Source organism: Hylobates moloch, unplaced genomic scaffold (genome assembly GCF_009828535.3).
Source record: "Hylobates moloch isolate HMO894 unplaced genomic scaffold, HMol_V3 SCAFFOLD_15, whole genome shotgun sequence".
Classification (NCBI taxonomy): Eukaryota; Metazoa; Chordata; class Mammalia; order Primates; family Hylobatidae; genus Hylobates; species Hylobates moloch.
The window spans coordinates 44727013-44752311 of record NW_026652290.1 but is presented as its reverse complement, the minus strand read 5'-3'; the positions used below and the strand labels follow the sequence as shown (position 1 = coordinate 44752311).

At 37.1% G+C, this 25299-nt stretch overlaps 1 protein-coding gene across 1 annotated transcript in view; it reads left to right on the top strand.

The window, feature by feature from the left end:
• The window catches only part of VWA3B (von Willebrand factor A domain containing 3B), a 226645-nt gene that overhangs the window by 161161 nt on the left and 40185 nt on the right, over positions 1 to 25299 (top strand). The window contains exons 21-23 of the mRNA XM_058428934.1: positions 6171 to 6289; positions 11979 to 12029; positions 23109 to 23310. Of these exons, the coding sequence (XP_058284917.1) occupies positions 6171 to 6289; positions 11979 to 12029; positions 23109 to 23310 (372 nt within the window). The remainder of the gene's footprint in view (positions 1 to 6170; positions 6290 to 11978; positions 12030 to 23108; positions 23311 to 25299) is intronic.

Sequence of the window (25299 nt, the reverse complement as noted above, 5' to 3'; positions counted from 1 at the left end):
CCTGTTCTACTTTAACAATCAATAGCTGTGGGCACAGTTCTGTATGCTGTGTTCTTAATTTAGCATATGTTATGAACATTTTTCCTTACAATAGCCATTTTGGGATGAATTTTAGTGATTACATTAACATTCAATAATAGAAATTAGTACAGTTTATTTAATTATTCCTCCCAACTGGGGGCAGTTTTCTTGGAATTTTAAAGAATGCTCATTTTCCTGTATCTCTTTGCTATCCCTTAGAAGAGTTAACAGTAAAAACAAAAAACATCAAAAAATGTTGCTAAATGGTATTTCAATTTCAATTCTTTCATCATTTGTGAATAGTTTTCTTATTTAAGCTAAATATATCTCTTAAACTGTTTTTCACATTATTCATGTGTTTAGGAAACACCTCTTAAATAGCACAGTTACATTTCATCCCATGCCTCAACTACCAAGAATTCAAATTTGGTGGAATCCAAACAATTATGTTTTATAATATGATAAACTTAAAAAAAGTTTTGAATCTCAGCCATTAATTTATATATAGTTTTAGTCTTTCATTTATTTAATAAATGATTATTTGGAACATGTTTTGTTCTAGAAACTAGTAATTTTAAAGGAGAATAAAGGATTATAAAGTTTGGTGAAGAGGAAAGACATACAATAAAACTACAATTAAATCCATTTGTCAATAAAGGAATTGAATAGGAAAATATGTAGAGTGGCCAGTGCCTGGCAGAGAATAAGGACAAATAGTATTATCACTATTGATAATCACTATTGAGTACAGTGGTTGCTTACAGAGTATTTCATCTCACAGTGGGGAGAATTCTAACAGAATCAGCCCAAATTGGCCTGTTCATGCATCCCAGCAATTCCTTCTGCCTTTGTGGTCAGTGACTGTCTCTCTGCACCCTCCATCCCCATCTCGATTGCTACCTATACCTGTCTACTAGTTACTACCTTGTCACACATGGTGTAATTATTCATATCAATTTGATAAGGCTTCTAGGTTAACCTCAAGAGAATTGAATTAAAGTAGGTAATACCTGAAGCCTCCCTTTTTAAAATCAAATATTATCCAGAAGAGTCCCTCATTAGCCAGTTATGCTTGATTTGCATTATAACAGTAATAAGTAAACATTTTCAAAGGTGCCGTGATCAGGCGGTTTTATTCCCTCTCAAACAGAGCTCTCAATGTCTTCATTAACCTCAGCTCCCTCCCCACGTGCTTTCTTACAGAAGCTGGGGGTGCCATGATTCTGTCCCCCAAGTCCTTATGAGAATGCCCCTTATGGCCTCATAGTCACATTAAATTTGACATCATAAAGAGAATATATCTTTGATCTCCATGCGGCCACCATGTTGTAAAAACTAAGATGTCAGACTCAAAGTATGGGGTATGACTTTGTCTTTCCCTGGATCTGCATGTGGAGAGGACGGAGAGTGGGTGCACACAAACCAAATTTGAGCTACTATCACACTGAAGCACACAATGGCCACGAAAGGCATGAGGTTGAAATCCACAAAAGAGGGAAGTACAACACTAAACAGTGGGTTTTTCTTAAGTACATTAAGTCAGGAGTCAAGCTGATCATGGTGAAATGTTAATAATGTTGCTTAGTATTCTGTGGTACTGATTCACAATTGTGCCATACTGGGCAAATTTGGAAAGCTATTTACAGACTTCTAATGGGGTATTTTTTCCAGGGAGAGAAAAACCCAAGGGACTTTCATTTTGTTGAGGCTGATCCTTTTTTTCTTCTAAAAGTTTATGTGACATATAGCTGTATTTCGAGAGATGATTTTATTTTTTTAAAATTTCTATAAGCTTCATTCTGTTTTCAAAGTTCAGTCCTCCCACCTTTCAGCCCACTGTCTGGTTCCTTCTCTTTGACAAGAATTGTTTAGAAGCCACATGCTGAATTCATGTGGTTGTTAAGTAGCAAGATTGGCCTGTGCAGTTTCTTAACTTTCTTTCTCTTCAGTTTTCTAAATCTTTGCCTATTGTTTGTTTGTTTTAGTCTTTGATGGTTTAATTACCGAATTAAATATATGTAGTTTTTAAAAAATGAAACAATACAGTGAAAAGTAAAAGTCCTATCTAACTTCTTCACTTGTCTTGAAATCTGAATTTTTAGAAGTAACCACTATTGATAGTTTTAAACCTAATTTTTAAATTGTTGCATTATTTTAAAAATAAAGCATTTCAGATAAAGTTGCAGCCACCTGTGCAACTCCTTTTTGCTCCACTTTCCATTCCTCCTTCTCCAGAGATAAACCCTAGCATGAGTTTCCATATACATTTTAATTTTTTTTTTTTTTTGAGACGGAGTCCCGCTCTGTTGCCCAGGCTGGAGTGCAGTGGTGCAATCTCGGCTCACTGCAACCTCCGACTCCCGAGTTCAAGCGATTCTCTTGCCTCAGCCTCCCAAGCAGCTGGGATTACAGGCACGTGTCACCATGCCTGGCTAATTTTTTTTTTTTTTTGTATTTTTAGTAGAGACAGTGTTTCACCATGTTGGCCAGGCTGGTCTCAAACTCCTGACCTCAGGTGATCCGCCCACCCTGGCCTCCCAGAGTGCTGGGATTACAGGGGTGAGCCACCCTGCCCAGCCTATTTTAATATTCCTAATACAAAAGCACTAAAACATCGTCCTACAGGTTTAAAACTTTATAGAAATAGTATTACACTGGAAGCACCATTATGAAACTTACTATTTGTTTTAACATTATGTTTTTGAGGTTTTATCTATCTTGATTTATTTTTCCTGCTCTATTTTTCCATTAAGTGCAATACCATTTTTTGTAAATACAAATATATTTGAACTTTTTTTAACCTCTTATTTTTTATGCTTTCTGTTAAATGTCATTTTTAAATGATCACTGCTTATATTTCTATTCCTTTAGTGATCATTTTTAAAGTTTTAATGTAATGACAATTTTTTTTTTTGAGACAGAGTCTCGCACTGTCACCCAGGCTGCAGTGTAGTGGTGTGATCTCGGCTCACTGAAACCTCCGCCTCCTGGGTTTAAGTGATTCTTCTGCCTCAGCCTCCCGAGTAGCTTGGATTACAGGCACCCGCCACCTCCCCCAGCTAATTTTTGTATTTTTAGTAGAGACAGCATTTTGCCATGTTGGCCAGGCTGGTCTTGATCTCCTGACCTCAAGTGATCCACCCACCTCAGCCTCCCAAAGTGCTGTGATTACAGGCGTGAGCCACCGTGCCCAGCTAACAATTTTTTTTAACTAAGTCTCAAGGCATTTTGTATTTTTATCCTCCTCTCAAACACAATGGGGGATTTTAGTACCTTTTAATTAGTCATTAAAATCCTTTCCCCAAAAAATCTTGTCACTGTGATTTAGAGTTTCACTTTTGCCTTTAGAACATATGATCTTTTTTAACTTTCAAGAGTTAATTAAATTTTTTTAACAGTTTCAGCTGTATATCTCTTTATATCTAAAAAGCATCTTTAGTTTTCTTTTCACTGTTGAGTGATAGTTTAGCTGGATATAAAAGTCTCTGTTAACTGTAAATTCCCCTTAGCAAATAAACATATTATTTTCACATATCTATTATCTGATATATATACTACTCCTTTATACAATCTGTTTTGTTTGAGTTGCTTTTAAGATTTTCTTTTAGATTCAGTATGCTGCAGTCTTACGATGATGTGTCTATGTGTGGATTTATTTTTAGTCTTTTGTTGTGGGCTGATTTTTGATCTGAGGACTTATTTCTTTTATTAAACTCTAGAAAACTCAGCTATTATGGTTTCAAATGCTGATTATCTAACCATCTTTCTATTCTATTCTTTTAAAATGTCTATTAATATATATTGAAGTTTCTCAATCATCATCTAGTTATCTATATTATTTTTGTCTCTCTGTGCTATATTCTGGGGAAAGTCTTCAGTACTATCTATCACCCAGTTCACCAGTTCTTTTTTTAAAATTTTGTCTAGCCTAGAATTTATTCTATTAAGATTATTTTTTGTTTCAATTACAATGTCTTTTCTTCCAAGATAAATTTTTTTTCTTGTTTTTTTTCCCCATCCATTTCTTCTTATGACATTTTAGTAAGTTTTTGTACTTTTATATGGCTGTAACATCTTTGAACAACCTAATAATAAATAAACAATTTTAATCATAATTAATTTAAAGTCATTGTTAGATGGCTCATAAAATTAATTTATTATCATGTGAATTGACATTCTGATTGTTAATTTGCTCACCTATGATTTTTGCATTTTTTTGGTGTGTACTTGAGAATTCTAGTATGTTGGCTCATTTTCACAAGATTCTTTAAAAATCTGCCTTTTCTCTTTCTCCTTCTATTTGGCAGTTGCCTAAATCCATCCCCTTGATCCATCCCCCAACCCTCATGGGCATTTACAGCTCTTGTTCCATGGTGATGTTGTAGATATCACAGATTCAAAGAGTGCCTTGATTTAGGTCTTGTGAGGCTACATCAGTGTTCTCTCTCCCTAGGCAGGACCTTCTTTCAGGAGTGAGAGACCCTCATGCCAGTGCTGACGTCAGACATTGAGCCTGACATAGGCCTTTGTTTTTCAGAACACTCCTATTCCTACTAGCTTTCCAGGAGTTGAACTCCCTCTGCCCTGCCATCTTTGGACACACAGCTTAACAAGCCCACAGCTTCAACCCCGCTCATATGTTTACATTTCTGCTCAGCTTTTTGTCTCTAGAAATCTATCAGCATGTGTCCCTTTCTCTCTGTCTCTGTTTCTTTCTTTCTTTTTCTTTCTCTTTTCCTTCTTTCTCTCCTTCTTTCCCTCTTTGTATTATTTTCTTAAACATAGCAACAACAATAACATTATTGTAACATTTTGGAGGCAAGAGGAAACATAAAAGCATAAACTATGTCACCTCAATTAAAATTAAAAATTTACTTCTTAAAAATAATTTCCCACATTTCTAAAATGTCTACATGCTCCTTATGGGTGGAATCATTTTTGAAACAATGACAGTATAGCTTGGCATTTTCCTGTTAGGCTTTTTTGCATTTTTGTTTAAATATTAATATATGGAATATACCTTTTTGGGAACATGCATTTATTCCTTTATCAACAAACATTTGTTGAGGGCACACTGTGTGCCAGGTACTATTCTAAGTGATAGGAATACAGCAGTGAATAACACAAAATTTCTTGTCTTATGGAACTTACATTCTGATAGAGAGAGGTAGGTAATATGCAAATAGGTAAACATAAAGTTACAGTTACTATTAAGATTAAAGAAGAATTTGGAAAAAAAGATTGAAGGAGGGTTTCAATTCTAGAGAAGATGAGGTAAGCATCTGTCACCCTGTTTCTTCCTTTGAATACAACTGTAAATCTTGGATAGAATACATGGAGAAGCTAACAGTGAACTTTGAAATTGAAAGGGTCCCCCCAAAATTGGGGAAGGAGACCAGAATTTGAAGTTCCACCAAACCAATACATTTACCATCTTTTTCCCCCTGGAGCTGCTTGGCATGAAATCAAAGATATCCCAAAACCCAGAAGTAAGTCCTAGGCACAGAGAGAAAGAACTCAAAAAGAAGCCTCATTTATTGATCACTAAGCATTCTTTCACATGTGTAAGAATCTCTTATCCGAGATCACACCATTGCACTCCAGCCTGGGCTGCAAGAGTGAAACTCCATCTCAAAAACAAACAAACAAACAAAAAAAGGATAAGAAAAATAGTCAAAATGTGGTAACTATAATCAAATATTCTCAAAAGAAAATCAAAGGTAAAATAAATATATGATAAAGGTGTTTAACTCAAATAGCAATTTACAAAGAAGCAACAATGAGATCTATTTCTCATTGCCCACTCTTACCAATTTGACAGAGACTTCTGAAGATAATTTGCAATTCTAGTTAAGGTTTTCTGAAACAGTTTTGGTGGTGGTTGTTTTTTGGTGTGTGTGTGTGTGCATGTGTGTATGTGGTGGTAGTGATTTCTAAAATATATAGTTTTAAACATTGAACAGTAAAAGTTAGCAATGATATCTCTGATTATTTTTTCTCTGTGATTTACTGTGTTTTCTAATTTTTTACATTTATTGTATATTGACTTTATAGTCAGAGAAAACATATACAACTATGTAGATATATTTTCGAAGGCACACGTTAACCTATCAAGTGACACTTTCCTTTCCTTTGCCATTGACATGCAGGTGTTCCCTCTGGCACATGTGTGCAACGACAGAAATAAGATGACATTAATTAACCCCCAAGGAGCCAAACTCAATATCTACAAGCAAAAAGTGGAACAGGCAATTCAATCCTATGAAAAGTGAGTGTTACTCTGGGCTGCTCTTTAATGGATGTGGAATTTATTTTATGGAGAAGGAGACTTCTCTTGTTTTAGCTTAGCTTTTTTTTTTTTAATGAAGCAGTTATTTAAAAATTGTTCAGGCTGGGTGTGGTAGTTCATGCCTGTAATCCCAGCGCTTTGGGAGACTGAGGCAGGAGGCCAGCTTGAGGCCAGGAGTTTGAGACCAGACTGGGCAACAATAGGAAGACCTTGTCTCTACAAATAATTTAAAGAATGATATCACAACAGGGTGATTGCAATCAACAATAATTTATTGTACATTTAAAAATAATTAGAAGAGTATAATTGGAGTATTTGTAACACAAAGAAGGGATAGATGCTTGAGGTGATGGATACCCCATTTACCCTGATGTGATTATTATACATCATATGCCTGTATCAAAATATTTCATGTAGCCTACAAATATATACACCTACTGTGTACCCACAAAAATAAAAATAAAATTCTGCGATGAAAAATAAATAAATAAATAAATACAGGCTGGGTGTGGTGGTGCGTGCCTGTAGTCCCAGCTACTTGGAGGCCGAGAGGGGAGTTGCTTGAGCCCAGGAGTTGGAGGCTGCAGTGAACTGTGATTGCACCACTGCACTCCAGCCTGGGTGATAGAGTGAGACCTCGTCTAAAAAAAATTGCTCATAAGGAATATAAACAACAGTGGCAGCAGCTATTGTAGGGGCTTCCTACATGCTAGGCACTGCATCAAGTACTTTACCTGAATATCTTCAACAAGGTTTTAAAGAAACTATCTTCCCTTTCCAATATCCATAAAAATCTCATGTTTCCATGAGATCTGTAAAGTTTTCCTTTTAGCAGAATGCATCTGATTGTTTTGGCATCTAACATTCTATAAAGTGACTAATAAAACTCGACAGTAATGAGATAATGGAAATAACAGTTTTTGTGAATTTTAAAATTACTTTTATCAAGTTCAAGATGATGATCAAGTTGATGACAGTGAAAATTACCCTTGTGTCCTTGCTGAGACAGGAGACTCTGCTCACAGGCTGGTCCTTGTCCATGCTGTAATCACCTCCCTCCCCGGTCCCCAGCCCTCAAGTAACCCTGGGCGCACAAACTTAATTAAACTCTTGAGCATTTGGCTTCTTCAGGCCAGCCTGTCCTCAGTTCTGGGAACTGTGCAGTTGAGTTGTCATTTGCCACCATGCGGGCGGGTGAAATAAAGTTCAGGAAAGTTAACGATTGGCCCAGGCCAGCATGTGTTGGTCTGCTGTCGTTTTGCAATGTGTCTAGCATGTGCTCAGTCAAACAAATATAAGGGCTGATCCCGCCCCACGATCATTCCAATGGCAGGCCTCGCCCCACTGTGTTCGTCTCAGGCCTCTCCAAACCCCCTTTAACGTGAGCCTCCATCACTGCCCTCACCCGAGAGTGGAGGCCGCCTTACCAGGCTCCTCAGCAGCCTCTGTGGGCTCCTCAGTATTTCTGAATCTTTACCTGAGAGGAAAAAATAACCAAGGATGAGCGTTTCTTTGGGAAGCAGAATGAGCTATTCAAGGCTCACCCTTCCCTGTGGGTCAGAGACTTCCAGACAGGCCTTGCCTCCCAGCTCGGCTCCTCTCCGGTTATGCTGCTGTCCCCAGCTGGGTCTTTCATCCCTTCTCGCCTCAGCACCAGTGATCCTCCTCAGAGAGACCTCTTGGGAGCTCCTCTCCACGCCCACCCTGCGTGTGGCCCTCAGGGCACTCACAGCTTCTGCAGGGGCGGTGGCTTGGTAACCATCTCTGCCCTCTAGGATGTCAGCTCCCAAGCCAGGGCTCAGCCAGCCTTGCTTCCTCCTGCATCCCTTATTCCTAGCAGGTGTCTGTATGTATATGACTATTCAAATTTAATTCAAATTTTATATAATTCAATTCTTCAAATTCAGTCATTCAAAATGCAATATAACAATACCATTCACATTCTAATGTAGTTTGTTTGAATAATTCAAATATTTGAGTCCTATAATTACCCGGTCTGTGAAAGCCTGATGCAGGGCCACGAGCTAGATAGAGCTCCGTGGTCAGATGGTTCGCGGGGGTTTCCTGCTTGGTTCTGACACCAGCTCTGTTCCAGTGTGTGACAGTCATGAGCCTCAGATTCCTTGTTCACAGAATCTATCTCACAGGCCTGTTGTGAGGATTATGTGAATGATATATAAAGAGGAACTGATGTTCATTACTTCCCCCTTTCACTCCTGACTCTGCTGACCCTAAAATAACCATAGGTGCATGGAGTGAAGTCGTCATCTGGTTCTTCCCATTGCATTGACCTTTTCCCAGGGATTTCAGGAAAGGACAGGGACCCCCTTCCCGGGCAAAAGAGAGGCCTCTTTTCTTAGCAGCAAAACCAAAACAAACATAGTAAGTCATTTGTCCTCCTTCTTACTTTCAGTGAGTGAATCTGGAAAAGCCTTTTAGTACCCTCTAGAGAAATATTGTCACTATATTGTTATTAATTATATTAACTTCAAATTATTAATAATTTTAACATGATTGATATTATTTAATAATTAAGTTACTGATTGAATTGTTATTATTTGGTATCACTAATTTGATGTTTGTATCAAGTAAATTATTTAACATTGTTATTTAGTATTAATAGTAACATGAATATTATACAGAACCAAATTTCCTGATCATTTGCATTCAGTAGTGTTTAAGAGTGTTGTTGGTGTAAATGTCAATTTCTTTTTCCATTTTGCTTCACTTTTCTCAAGATATTCAGAATATGAAAAGTAATTAATGACACATTTACCACCCCCATCCCCAATATAACATTTCTAAGGAGTTTCCCAACAAAGATAAGTGAGATGTAACTTTAAAACAACCTTTGTGTACTCATAAATCCGTATGTTTAAGGATGACCAGGCAAATGGAAAGCTCACAGTCCTTTGGTCAAAATAATGACATAAACTTGTTATTGGGGTCACACTTAGTGCCCATGGATGGGAGTCCTTTCATCTCATTTTAAGAATTGAGGCAGCAATTTTGGCTTTTTGTGTCTGAGTATAAGCTTTGAGTGGGTATTGCCAGGACTGGCTGGATTCTGGAGTGATTTTTCTGCTGCTTACTTTCACTGAAAGTCTAAGGTCAAGGTCACAGCTCTCAGATCACAGAAGCAGCATCTGTTCTAGCCTGGCTCAGGGACCATGCTTAGAAATCTCTCCTTACCATCTGCAATTTGCTGGGCCGGCTGCTTCTCGGCCTTCTGAAGTATCACTAGTTACAAGTTGCTTTGCAAATGAGTCAACTCTTGGCACAAGCCGATCTGAGAATTAGAGATACAGAAAGTTGGTGAATGCAATCCCTTAGCCAAATTTCACTCTCCTACAAAAAACAATGAGGAAAACTGTTGTTAGAAAAATCCCTGAATCATGGGGCTGCACCAGCCGCAGAGAGGCCCTCAGGTCCGGTGCCGGGCCCGAATCCCACGGGGACTCCCTCATCCCACTTGCTGACTGGCTTTCCTGCGGTGGCCTCCCTGGTCAGTAGAGCTATTGAAGTATTTTAGTGAAGATAGAAAATAGGGGAATAACAAAGGCTATGAAAATGTGCTCCTGGAAAAAATATTTTCTAAAGAAGTGAATTAAAATTAGAGACCTGTGCTAGCAAACTGGACCCACATTTACCAATGATTACTCAGTGTTTCTAAGCCTTGCTTTTCAGAACCTGGAGGGAATAAACATTGAGCTATTCCTGGTCATTTTATGTATGCATCTCACTTAATCCTCTCAGGGATTCCAAGGGCAGGTGGTGTTAGCCTTGTCTTATCAATGAGAAAACAGTTTCCAAAAGCTATGTAGCACAGGATCACACAGCAGCAAAGTGAGGACACCAAGGTTTGAACCCAGAGCCCTCACCACACTCCCAGCCTCCCCACCACACTGCCTCCACTCTCTACATTCACATTTAAGGGGATTGTGAATGGATTTTTTGTTTGTTTGCTTGTTTGTTTTTCAGAGAAGCACAAAGATACCTAAAATGCATATATAAATCCTTTTAACAAATCTTGGAAGCCTTAATCATTATTACCTGAATCACATGATTCAAGAAAGCCAATTTCCAAATAGGCCCCAAAGAACCAAACATCTCAAGTGAGACAGAAGCACTGAGCTGGCTTATTTCCCTCTTCCCGACTCTTTTTCTATGACTTAGAGCACATTTACCTGGATCAGACACAATTTATGTGCTGTGTACACACTAGCTCAAGTCCTCATGGCGACACTAGGAGTGGAGCGGTGCTATTACTATCCCCACTTTACCAAGAAGTTGGGCACTGGCCCAAAGCCTCACGGCAAGAAGGAGAAGAAGCTGACTGAGCTTTGGGCCCTGGCGTTGTGGCTCCGGAGTCTACCCTCTTCACCACCGTGTAGACGCCCTTTCTGTGTTCTCACCAGGCTCATGATGGGAGGGCAGGGCAGGAGAACGCAGCCACCCAAAATGTGTCCTCTGAGCCCTGTCCGGCTGATGCTGGGTCCAGTGGTTAGAAGAATGCCTCCTGAAGAGCAGTAGCATTCTCCTACCTCGTTGTATGGAAGCAGTGTTTTTTGTTTTTGTTTTTTGTTTTTTTTTGAGATGGAGTCTCGCTCTGTCACCCAGGCTGGAGTGCAGTGGCGTGATCTCGGCTCACTGCAACCTCCGCCTCCTGGGTTCAAGCTATTCTCCTGCCTCAGCCTCCTGAGTAGCTGGGACTACAGTCGCCGCCACCATGCCCAGCTGATTTTTTTTTTTTTTTAGTACAGACAGGGTTTCACCATGCTGGCCAGGCTGGTCTCGAACTCCTGACCTCAGGTGATCCGCCAGCTCGGCCTCTCAAAGTGCTGGGATTACAGGCGTGAGCCACTGCGCCCGGCTGGAAGCAGTGTTTTTTAATGGAAAATCAGCTCACAACCCTGGAGCTAGTGTTCTCTGCCCCGCAGCTCAGAAAGCCTGCTTTTGGGTAATGATGTCCTGACACAATGACACAGAACTGGGCTGGGAACTCTGAAGAAGCAACACTGATTAGTAGACAAAAGAGCAGCTATAGCTACCCTGCAGGAACCACTAGCTCCAACCTCCTTCTTTGCTCTTGGGTCGACAGCTTCCCTCTGAAAACGTGATCAGTCTCAGCACCGCCAGCCAGCAGCTGTGGGTGAGCAAGGTGCTTCATCCAGCTGCCCCTCCTAGCAGCCTCGTTTGGAAAACAAGGCAGCCAGCCTGCTTGATCTCTAAAGTGTGTCCCAATCCTATTATTTATGACCCTGTTAACCTCTTTTGAGCTGAGAATCCAGGCAGAAGAGTGTCTACAGAAAGCGAACTAAAGAACACAGTTATGTTTCCGTAAGAAGAAAAATGGTAGGTGTTTAGAAACGACTTAAAACAGAGATAATGAAGACTAGTTTGTCAATTGCCTTTACTCAGTCTGAGTTTTACCTGACTGAGCTGGCGACTGAGCCCTCCTTTAATATTTGACGCAATTGCCACAAAACCATGAGGCTGCTGCAGTGATGCTGAGGTGACACATCCAGCGTCTTTAAGCACATGACTGTGGCCTGGCTCAGTGGAGATGATGCTTAGATGGGCTCCCACTGTGCTGCCTAGGGTTAACCTTTTGCCATGAAATGAAATACTGCTACAAAATTATTGTTGACTTTTTTTTTTTTAACAGGCGCTTGAATAAAATTGTTTGGCGAGCATTATCTCAAGAGGAAAAAGAAAAGTAAGCCATTCCATTCCCTCCTCACTTTTTTTTTTTTTTTTTGGTGAAATTCACGTAACCTAAAATTAACCATTTTAAAGTGTACAATGCAGAGGTATTTAAAATATTCAAAATTTTCTGCAAACCACTACCTTTTCTAGTTTCAAAACTTTTTCATTACCCCAGAAAAACACTTTGTAACCATAAATTAATCACTCCCCATTCCTGTCTCTCCCTTTTCCGGGTTACCACCAGTTTGCTTCCTGTCTTTATGATTTTGGCTACTCTGGATATGTTATATAAAGGGAATCATACAGCATGTGACCTTTTGTGTCTGGCAGCTTTTATTTAGTTAATGGAAAAGCCTCATGTTTTCAAGGTTCACCCAGGTATCAGTACTACATGTGTATATATACACCACATTTGTCTGTCCGTTCTTCCACTGACGGGCATTTGGGTTACTTCTGCTTTTTTGCTATCATGAACTATGTTGCTATATGCATTTGTGTAGAAGTTTCTTTGTAGACGTATGTTTTCATTTCTTTTGGGTATATACCTAGCAGTGGATTTACTTGTCACGTGGTAATTCTATGCTTAACTTTTTGAGGAACCACCAAACTGTTTTTCCACAGTGGCTATGCCATTTTTAGAACATATCTATTTAGTTTTATTGACCCATAATAATTGTACATATTTTGGGGTACATGTGATATTTTGATACTTGCACACATGTAATGATCAAATCAGAGTGTTTAGGCTATCACCTCAAACATTTATTATCCCTTTGTGTTGGGAACATTTCAAGTTGTCTCTTCTAGCTATTTTGAAATATACAATAAATTATTGTTAACTATGGTCTCCCTACTGTGTTTCAAGTGCTAGAACTTTTTCCTTCTACCTAACTGTATGTTTGTATTCATCAACCAAACCTCTCTTCATCTCCCCTGCCTCCACACACACTCTTCCCTGCCTCTGGTAACTATGATTCTATTTTCTGCCTCCGTAAGATCAACTTTTTTTTTTTCTTTTTAGCTCCTACAGATGAGTGAGAACTATTTTTCTTTCTGTGCCCAGCTTATCTCACTTAATATCATGACCTCCAGTTCCATCCACATTGCTGCAAATGATAGGATTTTGTTCCTTTTTTGGCTGAATAGTATTCCATTGTGTATATATACCACATTTTCTTTATCCATCCATCCGTTGATGAATACTTAGTTTAATTCCATATCTTGCTGCAATAAACATGAGGGTGCAGGTGTCCCTATGATACATATTCATTTACTATCTTTGGATAAATATCCAGTAGTGAGATTGCTGGATCATGTGGTAGGTTCTTATTGCTCCACATCCTCATGAACACTTGACATTTTCCTTTTCTTTTTTTTTAAGTCATCGTCATGGGTGTGAAAGGCTATTCTGTTGTGGTTTTGATACACATTTTCTTAATGACCAATGATGTTAAACATCTTTTCATGTGCTTGTTGTCCATTTATATATCTTCTTTGGAGAAATGTTTATTCAAGTTCTTTGTCCATTTTCAAATTGGGTTGTGTTTTCGTTACTGAGTTTTTGTTGTATGACTTCTGAGGATTAAGTCATTATCAGATATCTGATTTGCCAGTATTTTCTCCCATGCTATGGGTTATCTTTTCATATTCTTCATAATGTCCTTGGAGGTCCAAAAGTTTTTAAGTTTTAGGAAGTGAATTCATCTTTTTTTTCTTTTGTTTGTGTTTTTGGTGTCAAATCTAAGAATCCATTGCCAATACAAAGTCATGAGCATTTATCCTTTTGTTTTCTTCTAATATGTTTACAGTTTTAGGTCTTGCATTTGGGCTTTTGATCCATTTTTGAGTGAATTTTTGTATCTGGTGTGAAGTAGGGTTCCAACTTCATTCTTTTGCATGTAAATATCCAGTTTATCCAGCACTATTTGTTTCAGAGACTATTCTTTCCCTTTGAATGGTCTTGGCACCCTTGTCAAAAATCATCTGACCATAAATGTTTGGGTTTATTTCTGGACTGTCTATTCTATTCCACTGGTCTATGTATGACTATCTTTATGCAAGTTGACACTGTTTTAATTACTGTAGATTTGTATTCAGTTTTGAAATTAGGAAGTATGAATCCTTCAACTTTGTTCTTCTATTTCAAAATTGTTTGGGCTGTTCAGGGCCCCTTGAAGTTTTGTGTAAGTTTGAGGATTGGCTTTTCTATTTCTGAAAAAAAAAAAAAATTGGAATTTTTATAGGGATTATATTTAATCTAAAGATTGCTTTGAAGGGTATTACCATTTTAATAATATTGTCTTCCAATCAATGAACATAGGATGTCTTTCCGTTTGTTTAGTGGATCTTTAATTCCTTCAGCAATGTTATGTAGTTTTCAGTATACATGCCTTTCACATCCTCTGTTGTTTTGTTCTTTTGGGTGCTATTATAAATGGGATTGTTTTCTTAACTTCATTTTCAGATTGTTCATTGCTGGTACATAAAAACACAGCTGAATTTTGTATTTTGACCTTGTACCTTGCAACTTTGCTGAATTTATTGGTGATAGTGGCTTTGTGGGGAATCTATAGGGTTTTCTATTTATAGAAACATGTCATCTGGAAGTAGAAATAATTTTACTTCTTTCTTTCTAATTTGGATGCCTTTTATTTCTTTTTCTTACCTATTGATCTAGCTAGTACTTCAGAACAACATTGAATGGCAGTGGTGAAAGGGGACATTCTTGTCTTGTTCCTGATCCCAGTGAGAAAGCAAGGAAGTTCCCTGTATTCCTAGTTTTCTGATTGTTTTTATCATGAAAAGTGTGCGTTAAATTTTGTCAAGTGCTTTTTCTATATCTATTGAGATGATCATGGTTTTTTTCCCTTTGCTCTACTAGTGTGATGTATTAAATCATTTGATTTTCTTGGGTTGAACCACTCCTGAATTTCTGGCATAAATCCTACTTAGTCATGGTGTATAATCCTTTTAATGTTCTGTTGGATTTGATTTGCTAGTGTTTTATTAAGAATATTTATGTCCATATTTATGAAGAAAATGGTCTGTAGTTTTCTTTGACATGTTTGTCTGGGCTTGGTATCAGGGTAATTCTCTTCTTATTGACTGTTAAGAAGTATTCCCTCATCCATTTTTTGGAAGAGTTTGAGCAGCATTGTTGTTAATTGTTTGCTTGGTGGAATTCACCAGTGAAGGCATCTGCTTCTTAACTTCCCTTTGTTGGGAGGTTTTTGATTTCTTACGCAAAGTATTTAATTGTTATATAGGCTGTTGAGATTATCTATTTCTTCTTGAGTCATTTTGGTAATCTGTTTCTAGGAATTTGTGCATTTCATCTAGATTATCTATTTTTGGCATAGAACTATTCATAATATTCTCTATAATTCTTTTGATTTTTGTAAGCTGAATTAGTAATGTGCCTGCTTTCACTTCTGATAGTAGTAATTATGTGTTTTTTCCTTTTAGTCAATCTAGCTGAAGATTTGTTGATATTCTCAAGGAACAAACTTTTCATTTTGTTGATTCTCTCAATTGTTTTTCTATTCTATAATTTGTTTATAAGTGCTCTCCTCTTTATTATTTCTTTCCTCTGCTGGCTTTGGATTTAGTTTTCCCTCCTTTTTCTAGGTCCTTAAGGTGTAAATTTAGGTTGTTGATTTGAGAGCTATCTTTTAATGAGGAATTTACAGTCATAAAACTTCTTCTGAGCACTGGCTTTGCTGCACCCATAAATTTGGGTGTGTTACGTTTTCATTTTCATTTATCTCATATTGCTTTCTAATTTCTCTAGTAATTTCTTCTTTGGCCTATTGGTCCTTTGAATGTGGTATTTAATTTCTATGCATTTTCCATTTTTCCAGTTTTCCCTTCATTATTGTTCTAGCTTTATTCCATTGTGGGTGGAAAATATACTTTGTGTGATTTTGACCTTTTAAATATCTTGAGAATTGCTATGATTAACATATGGTCTATCCCAGAAAATGTTAAATGTGCACTTAATGTATATTCTGATGTTGCTGGATGGGGTGTTTTGGGTATGTTTGTTAAGTCTAGTTCATTTACAGTGTTTTCTTGTCCTCTATTTTCTTATAAATTTTCTGTCTAGATGTTTTATCCATTATCTAAAGTGAGGCGTTGAAGTCTCCAGCTATTTTTACACAGTTGGCCCTCCATATATTTGGAATCTGCATCCATGATTCAGCCAACCATGCATAAAAAATATTTTTTAAAAAAGAAAAATAATAATACAACAATAAAAATACAAGTAAAAATTAGTATAACAACTATTTACATAGCATTTACATTGTATTTGGTGTTATAAATAATCTAGAAGTGATTTAAAGTGTACAGAAGGATGTGTGTAGGTTATATGCAAATATGACACTATTTTATTTAAGAGTCTTGAGCATCTGTGGATTTTGGCTTCCATAGGGGGTACTAGAACCAATCCCCCATGGATACCAAGGCATAACTATACATAACTGTCTATGCCTCCCTGTGGTTCTGTCAATATTTGCTTCACACATTTTAGGGCTCAGTATGCATGTATGTTTCTAATTTTTATATCTGCTTGATGATTTGAGACTTTTAGCAATATAAGATGTTACCTTTTGTCTCTTGTAACAATTTATAATGAATCTATTTTGCTGGTAATATTATAGCCACTCCAACTCTCTTTGGTTACTATTTCCATGGAATATCTTTTTTCATCCTTTCACTTTTAACCTATTTGTGTCTTTAGGTCTAAACTAAATCTCTTTTTAAGCAGCATATAGTTGGATCATTATTTTCCTCGTTCTGCCAGTCTTTCTGTTTCAATTGGTGAGTTTAATCTGTTGACATTTAAAGTGATTACCAATAATGAAGAATTTACTTCTGCCATTGTGCTATTTGTTTTGCATGTCAAAACTTTTGTTCCTCAATTTCTCCAATATTTGTTTCTTTTATTTTTGATTTGTTCTAATGGGTCGTTGTGATCACTCTTTATTTCCTTTTCTGTATACTTTTTAGTTATTTTCTTAGTGGTTACCATGGGAATTATAGTTAAACTCCTAAATTTATAACAATCTTGTTTGAATTGATATGAAGGTAGTTTTAATAGCCAACATTAACTGTTCCTATTCAGCTTCAACCTCCTTTATATAATTATTGTCACAAATTATATCATTTACATTGTGTGCCCATTAACACTGATTTATAATTATTATTTTATGCGTTTGCCTCTTAAAGAATAAAGAAAACAACAAAAGGAGTTACATACCAAACATACAAGAATACTAGTGTTTGTATTTACCTATGTAGTTATCTTTACTAGTACTGTTTATTTCTTCATGTGGCTTAGAATTATCTTCCAGTATCCTTTCACTTGAACATGAAGAGCTCTTTATAGCATTCCTTTTAGGACAAGTCTACTAGTAACAAACTCTCTTACCTTTTATTTATCTGGAAATGTCTTAATCTTGTCTTCATTTTTGAAGAATAGTGTTACCAGATAGAGAATTCTTGACTGATATATTTTTTTCGGGACATTAAATATATCAACCTGTTGCCTTCTGGCTTCCATAGTTGATGATCTGAAATCAACTGTTAATCTTACGGAAGAGTCCTGATTTATGACAAGTCACTTTTGTCTTGTTCCTTTCAAGATTCTCTCTTTGCCCTTCAGTAGTTTAATTACAATGTGTGTTGGTGTGACTCTCTTTGAGTTTATCCTGCTGGAAGTTTTCTGAGCTTCATGAATCCTTCTCCACATCCTTGGCAACACTTCTTATTTTCTATTTTGTTTTGTTTTTGTAGTGACCATCCTAATGGATATGAAGGATATCTCATAGTGGTTTTGATTTGCATTTCTCTAATTTTTTTTTTACATGATTCCTGGACATTTGTATATCTTCTTTGGAGAAATGTCTAGTCAAGCCCTTTATCCATTTTTAAACTGGGTTATGTTGTTGTTGTTGAGTTGTAGGAGTTGTTTATATATTCTGGACATTAACCCATTCTCAGGTTTATGATTTGCATACACTTTCTCCCATTTTTTAGGTTGCTGTTTTACTCTGTTGATGTGCAGCTATTTTCTTTGATGCACAAAAGTTTTTAAGTTTAATATAGTCTCATTTGTCTGTTTTTGCTTTTGCTGCCTACACTTTTGGTGTCATATCCAAAAAAGCTTGCCAAATTCAGTATAATGAAGCTTTATCCCTGTTTTCTTCTAGGAGTTTTATAGGCTTGGATATTTAATCTGTTTGAGTTAGTTTTTATATATGTCTTAAACCAAGAGTCTAACTCCATTCTTTTGCATATGGATAACCAGTTTCCCCAGAATCACTTCTTGGAGAGACTGTCATTTTTCCTTTGTGTAGTCTTGGCATCCTTGTCAAAAATCACTTGACAAGATCACATGAGAGCTTTTTTATGGACTCTTTATTCTGTTCCAGGATTCAATATGTCTGTCTTTAGGCCAGTACCACTGCTTTGATTACACTACAGACAGTACACTGTTTTGATTATTGTAGCTTTGTAATATGTTTTGATATCTAGAAGTATGAGGCCTCCAACTCTGTTCATCTTTCTCAAGATTGTTTTGGCTATTCAGGATCTGTTGAAATTCCATATAAATTTTAGAATTTTTTTGAATTTATACAAAAAATACCACTGGGATTTTGATAGGGATTGCATAGAATTGTACATCATTTTGGGTAGTATGGACATTTAAAAAATTAAGTCTTTCAATCCATGAACACAAAATGTCTTTTTTATTTATTTGTGTCTTCTTTAATTTCTTTCAGCAATGTTTTGTAGTTTTCAGTGTACAAGTCTCTCACTTCCTTAAAATTATTCCTAATTTATTCTTTTTGATGCTATTGTAGATGGGTTTATTCTCTTAATTCCTTACCTGATTGTTCATTGTTAGTGTATAGAAATGCAACTGATTTTGTGTGTTGATTTTATATCCATTAAGTTTGCTGAATTTATTAGTTCTAACAGTATTTGTGGAATCTTTAGGGTTTTCTACATGGAAAATCATGTCCTCTACAAACAAAGATAATTTTACTTCTTCTTTTCTAATTTGGATATTGTTCCTTTCTTTTTCTTGCCTAATTTCTCTAAGACTTCCAGTACTATGTTGAATAAAGGGAGAAGAGTGGGCATTGTTGCCTTATTCCTGATCTTAGAGGAAAAGCTTTCAATCTTTCATTATTAAGTACAATAGTAGCTGTAGGCTTCCTTATGTTGATGTGGTTTCTTTCTATTCCTAGTTTGCTGAGTGTTTTTATCATGAAAGGATGTTGACTGTTGTCAAATGATTTTTCTGCATCACTTGAGATAATCATGGGGGTTTTGTCCTTCATTTTGTTGATGTGGTATATTACGTTAATTTTCATATGTTGAACCAACCTTGCATTCCAGGAATGAGGCCCATTTTTTTCATGGTGATTATCTTTTTAACATGCTGTTTAATTCAGTTTGCTACTGTTTTTTGAGGATTTTTGCATCACTGTTCATCAGGGACATTGGTCTGTAGTTTCTTTTTCCTTGTAGTATCTCTGTCTGGTTATGGTATCAGCATAATTTCTGTCTCATAAAATGAGTTAGGAGTATTTCACCTTTTTCAATCTTTTGAAAGAGGTTTGAAGAGAATTGTTATTAATTATTTCATTGTTTGGCAGAATTCTCCAGTTAAGCCATGTGGTACTGGGCTTTTATTTGTTAGGAGGTTTTTGATTATTGATTTGATCTCCTTACTAGTTATACATCTATTCAGTTTTTTAGTTTATTCATGATTCAGTCTTAGTAGGCAGTATGTTTCTAGGAATTTATCCATTTCTTCTTGGTTATGCAATTTGTCAGTGTAATATTGTTCATAGTAGTCTCATAATCCTTTTAATTTCTGTGTCATCAGTTGTAATGTTTCCACTTTCATTTCTGATTTTAGTTATTTGAGTCTTCTCTCTTTTTTCTTGGTTAGTCTAGCTAAGAATTTGTCAATTTTGTAGGTCTTTTCAAAAAAACCAATCTTGCTTTCATTGATTTTTTTTCTATTGTTTTTCTATACTCTATTTCTAATCTTTATTATTTTCTTCCCTCTGCTAACTTGGGCTTTCATTTGTTCTTTTCTTAGTTCCTTGAAAAGTAAAGTTAAATTGTTAATTTGGGACCTTCCTCCTTTTAAAATGTGTTTACCACTATAAACTTCCTTCTCAGTATTGCTTTCATTGCATTTCATACATTTTGATATGTTGTATTTTTTTTCCTTCATTTATCTCAAGATATCTTCCAATTTCCCTTGTGATTTATTCTTTGACACATTGGTTGTTTAAGAATATGTGACTTAATTTTTATATTTTTGTGGATTTTCCATTTTTCCTTTTGTTATTATTTCTAGGTTCATTTCATTTTGTTCAGAAAAAATACTTTGCTTTCAACTTCCTTTTTTTAAATATTTGTTTTGTGGCCTAACATTCAGTCTATTCTGGAGAATATTCCATGTGTACTTGAGAAGAATGTGTATTCTGCTGTTGTTTGGTGGAGTGTTCTCCATCTGTTGGTTAGGCCCAATGGATCGGTGTTGTTCAAGTCCTCTGTTTCATTATTGATATTCTGTGTAGTTGTTCTGTCCATTATTGAAAGTAGAGCATGAAGTCTCCTGCTAATACTGGGTTGCTGTCTATTTCTTCAATTCTGTCAAAGTTTGTTTTATGTATCTGAGAGCTCTGATGCTAGGTGCACATATATATATAATTGTTATATCCTCTTAGTGGATTGGCCCTTTTACCATTATATGCTATTCTTCATTTGATATAACAACTTATGACTTAAAATCTATTCTTTAAGTTCACTGATTCTTTCTTCTGCTTAATCACATCTGCTGTTGAACCCCTCTAGTGAGTTTTTCAATTCAGTTATTGTATTCTTCAGCTCTAGAATTTCTATTTGGTTCTTTTTTATAGTTTCTGTCTCTTTGTTGATATTCTTATTTTGTTCATGAATCAATTTTCTGAGTTGTATTTGTTGTCTCTGTTTTAGCTCATTGAGCATCATTAACATTGTTGTTTTGAATTATTTTTCAGGTAATTAATACATCTCCATTTCTTTTTTTTTTTTTGCTTTGTAATTAGTATATTAAGGAGACAATACATTTCAAGAATTGCTTAAATTCTGATACCCAGATTTAAGCATGTGAACATATGAGACTTTTAAACATACAGTTAAAGCTATTCATCATAATTTGCTATACTACCAACATTACTTTGGAGCGTAAGTCAAATGGTTTAAAGTAATCCTTTAACATACCTAAAGAACACCTTCCTATATTACGCATGCAAAAGACCACGTAAAGGTCTTTTCACTTTAATTTCTGTTACCCAGCTCTGAAGTCACTACTCGGGCTTATGGTCCACAGACAAGGAGGGGGGCAAATGACCAGGACTGGTCAAGAATATATCTCCATTTCTTTAGGACCAATTTCTAAAGATTTGTTTTATTCATTTGATTGGGCCATTGCCCCATATCTTTGTGTGCTTTTCCCTATATTTTGTATGCCTTATGATATTTAGTTGATAATATGACATTTGAAAAAACAGCTATCTCATCCGATTTTCACAAACTGGCCTCTTACAGGTGAAGGGCTTCACCAGTTATCCCAGCTAGAGATTTGGGGGAATCTCTGAAACCTTTCCTGGGGATGTGTCTTCTCTGGGCTTGTATGTGTGATTTCCCAGTGAAAAAGGTTTGCCCGTTTCTTTAAGGAGCCTATAATATCTTGCTCCCCCTGGTGTCTCTCTGAAGTACTGCAGTATCTCCAATGCTGTAACAAGCTGTGACACTCATTTCTGTTCTCAGAGGTCCCAACATGACTTGCAAAATATACCACTGTTCTCATCAGCACTCTGAATCAGGCAAGAAGGAAACCTGTTTCTTCAGAAGTCCCCCAAAACACAAGAATTTTGAATGTGCATTCCACTCTCTTCTCCAAAGAAGAAACCAAGATTGGGGAGTTTTCTTCCAATTGCATCACCTTGTTTTGGGGAGGAGGAGAGATTAGGGCAGGCAAAATGCAACAAGCTTTCTTACTCTCCTTCATGTAGCTCTTCTTGGGTTTGTACTTGTCTAAGGTGCCACAGCCTCTTCATTGGTTTCTGGAATTCTCGCAAAGGCAATTTGGTTCATATATTGTTAAGTCAGTGTCTCTGTAGGGGAATGAGGGCCTAGGTTTTTATTCCACCATCTTGCTGGCATCATTCCAATAAGAATGTTTTGCTGTCTTCTGGGTACGAGTTTGTTTGTGGATGGAGTCCTGTGATTGTGCTGAGTTTAGACTGTTGTCTTCCAATATCCAGCATCTAAAGGAATAAGTGATGCTTTCAGCAATTAAGAGTGATAATCATGAATTGTTTTCTTTCTCCCTACCAATTCCGTTCCAGCAGTGTCTGACTCAGAAGCAGCTCAGACTGGAAATAGAATCCAGGACCTGGGCCATCACACCACACTAGCTTCCTCTGGAGTCCCACTGCCTGCTTATCAACCATAGAAAGTTGGGCTTCTGTTCTTTATGTACCAAAACAGCAAAGCCAAATAGTTTAGACTTATTTAGGCTTGCAAAGAGGAAAGGAGATAAAAATAGCTAAAATGAGCTAGTATAAGAATTACTGCACTGAGGCAAATATTTGGGTTTGTTTTGCTTTGCTTTGTTTTTCAGAGTCACTGCTAGGCATACTTGTGTGAAATATCTTTGAAGCCCATGTTTGGTTCTGCCAGATGTTAGGCTCCAAATACGGAGAAAAAAAAAATGCTGAAAATTTTATGTGTATCATACTTCTTTAAAATCAGAAAACCTAATGAGATAATAAGGAAAAATGCCTACCATAATTCACAGAGATGGTTATTTCTAACCTTTGCAAGCTACCAAAGTCCTGATGGAGCAGAGGGCATGGCTATGATGCTGTCATCTGACACCTGACACTAGCTTCAACAGATGTTTCTCAGTGGAGAATTTCTTAGGAAACCATCTTACCATATTTTTTCAATTATAGTCATTTTCTTTGCTTTTTGTTTCTTCCTCTCTTTTTTTGCTTGTTTGTTTGTTTTTTAGGTTAGATGCAAACAAACCAATACAGTACTTGGAAAACAAAACAGTTTTAAACCAGGCTTTAGAACGGTCGAATTGGCCCATTTCATTGAAAGAGCTGTCGATGCTGGAAAGTGAAATCCTAGCTGGGAAAATGTACATCCAGCAGGCCATGGAACTCCAGGAGGCTGCCAAGAAGAATTATGCAAACAAGGCCCCGGGAGAGGTGGGTGCCCTGGAGGTCTCTGTCTTTCCTCCCTCTGCCTGTCCCAAGTCATTGCCATTCCTACATTGGCTTCCTTCTCTGTCTCCCACTCCCTGCCACACTGATTTCTAAAAGCGTTAGAGCCAATCCAGTTAAGGTCTCAGTACTTTTTTTCATCATAAAGGAAATGCCATTCGATTGTACTGTGGGCTTATTTTTAAAACAATACATCTTTTAATTGAAAAAGAAATAGAAGTATAATGTAGTGATTAAAAGCCTGGACTTTCATAGGAGCCAGGTCAAGAACTAGCCTCAGATCTACCATCTAATCTGTGTGTGATTTTGGTTACTCAGTCTCTTTAAACCTCAATTTTTTTACTTGTAAAATAAGAGTATTAATAGTTTCCATCTCATAGGGTTGTTATAAAGAGAAATGAACATGTGAAGTGCTTAGTATTGAAAGCTCCCCATAAGTGTTAGCAATTATGTTTTATAATCATTAATAAAGCAAACCTTCTAGAAAGAAAAATAATTTATAATCTGGTGGCCTTATTGCTACCACTTGGGAGCCTTTCCTTTTTTTCCCCTCAAATGTTTTCTACATAGGTGCAGTCAGAGTGTCCGTAATTATTGTATATTCTGCTTTTAAGTTTAGCATTATTTCATAGACTTTCTCTGTGTTTTTATTGAATTGTCAGATTCATATGGGTAATGGTTACATAATACTCCATGCTGTGAATATACCCTGGTTTATTTGATTCTTCACCAAATATTAAACATTTATAGTTATTTTCCAGTTTTCTGCTTTCTCACATAATATTTGCATGACTCCTGTGGTGCACATAGTTGAATTATTTTGTTAAGATACAGCCTTAGAAGTAGTATTTCTGGATCAAAGAGTATAAACATTTGGAGTCTATAAATACACATGGCCAGTGTGAAACCCACTCTCTGACCATACATGGGTGTGTATGGACGGTGCTTTGTTTGAATGTGTCCCCCAGAGTTCATGTGTTGGAAACTTGATCTCCCTTGCAGCAGTGTTGGAGGTGGGACATTTAAGAGGTGCATGTGGAAAAAAGAGCTCTCTCAACCAGTGCTCTCGCACCACAACAGCAATCATCAACAGGGAAGAAGGCTTCTGTGACCAAAGGTGTGGGGGATTTTCCCACACATACCAAGCAGCAGACACCGGTTGGTTCTCCTCCAATTCAACTCTGACACTACCTACCTGGAGATGGCATCAGATCCCACAGGTTGAGGGCTCAGTCCCCAAGACTGGCCCTCCCAACACATCAGTCACAAGTCTGGGCCTCCAGAACTTCTGACTGACCAGCTTCAAGTTGGGGTTCCCACAACTCCCTCTTTGAGTTTGATTAATTTGCGTGAGCGGCACACAGAACTCTGGGAAACACCAACGTTTAGCAGTTTATTATAAAGGATATTACAAAGGATACAGATGAAGAGATGCATCGTGTGAGCAATGCAGGAAGGGTGCAGAGCCTCCTTTCCCTGAGTGCTCTCCCTGGGTGGGCCACCCTCCAGGAGACTCCATGTATTCAGCTGTCAGTAAGCTCTCCAAACCGTGTTCTTTTGGGTTCTTACGGAGGCCTCATTACTTAGGGATGATTGATTAAAGCATCGGCTATAGTGATCAACTTGACCTTCAGCCCCTCTCCCCTCCTGGAGGTTGGGGGTTGGGGCTGAAAGTCTTAACTATCTAATCCTACTTTGGTCTTTCTGGTGACCAGCCCCACCCTGAACCTACTCAACAAAGACACCCAAAGGACAGTACTTCAGAGACCCCAAGGATGTTAGGAGTTATGAGCCAGGAACCATGGAAGAAAAAAAAAATATATATATATATATATATATATATATTCACGGATGTGTGTTTTAGAAAGATTATTCTGACAGTGAGATGAGGCCCAATGTAAAAGACCAAAATCCGGTGCTGCGCTGCCCTTGAGAGGTGTTGAGTCCTTGAGCCAGGTAGGAACACTGGGGAGA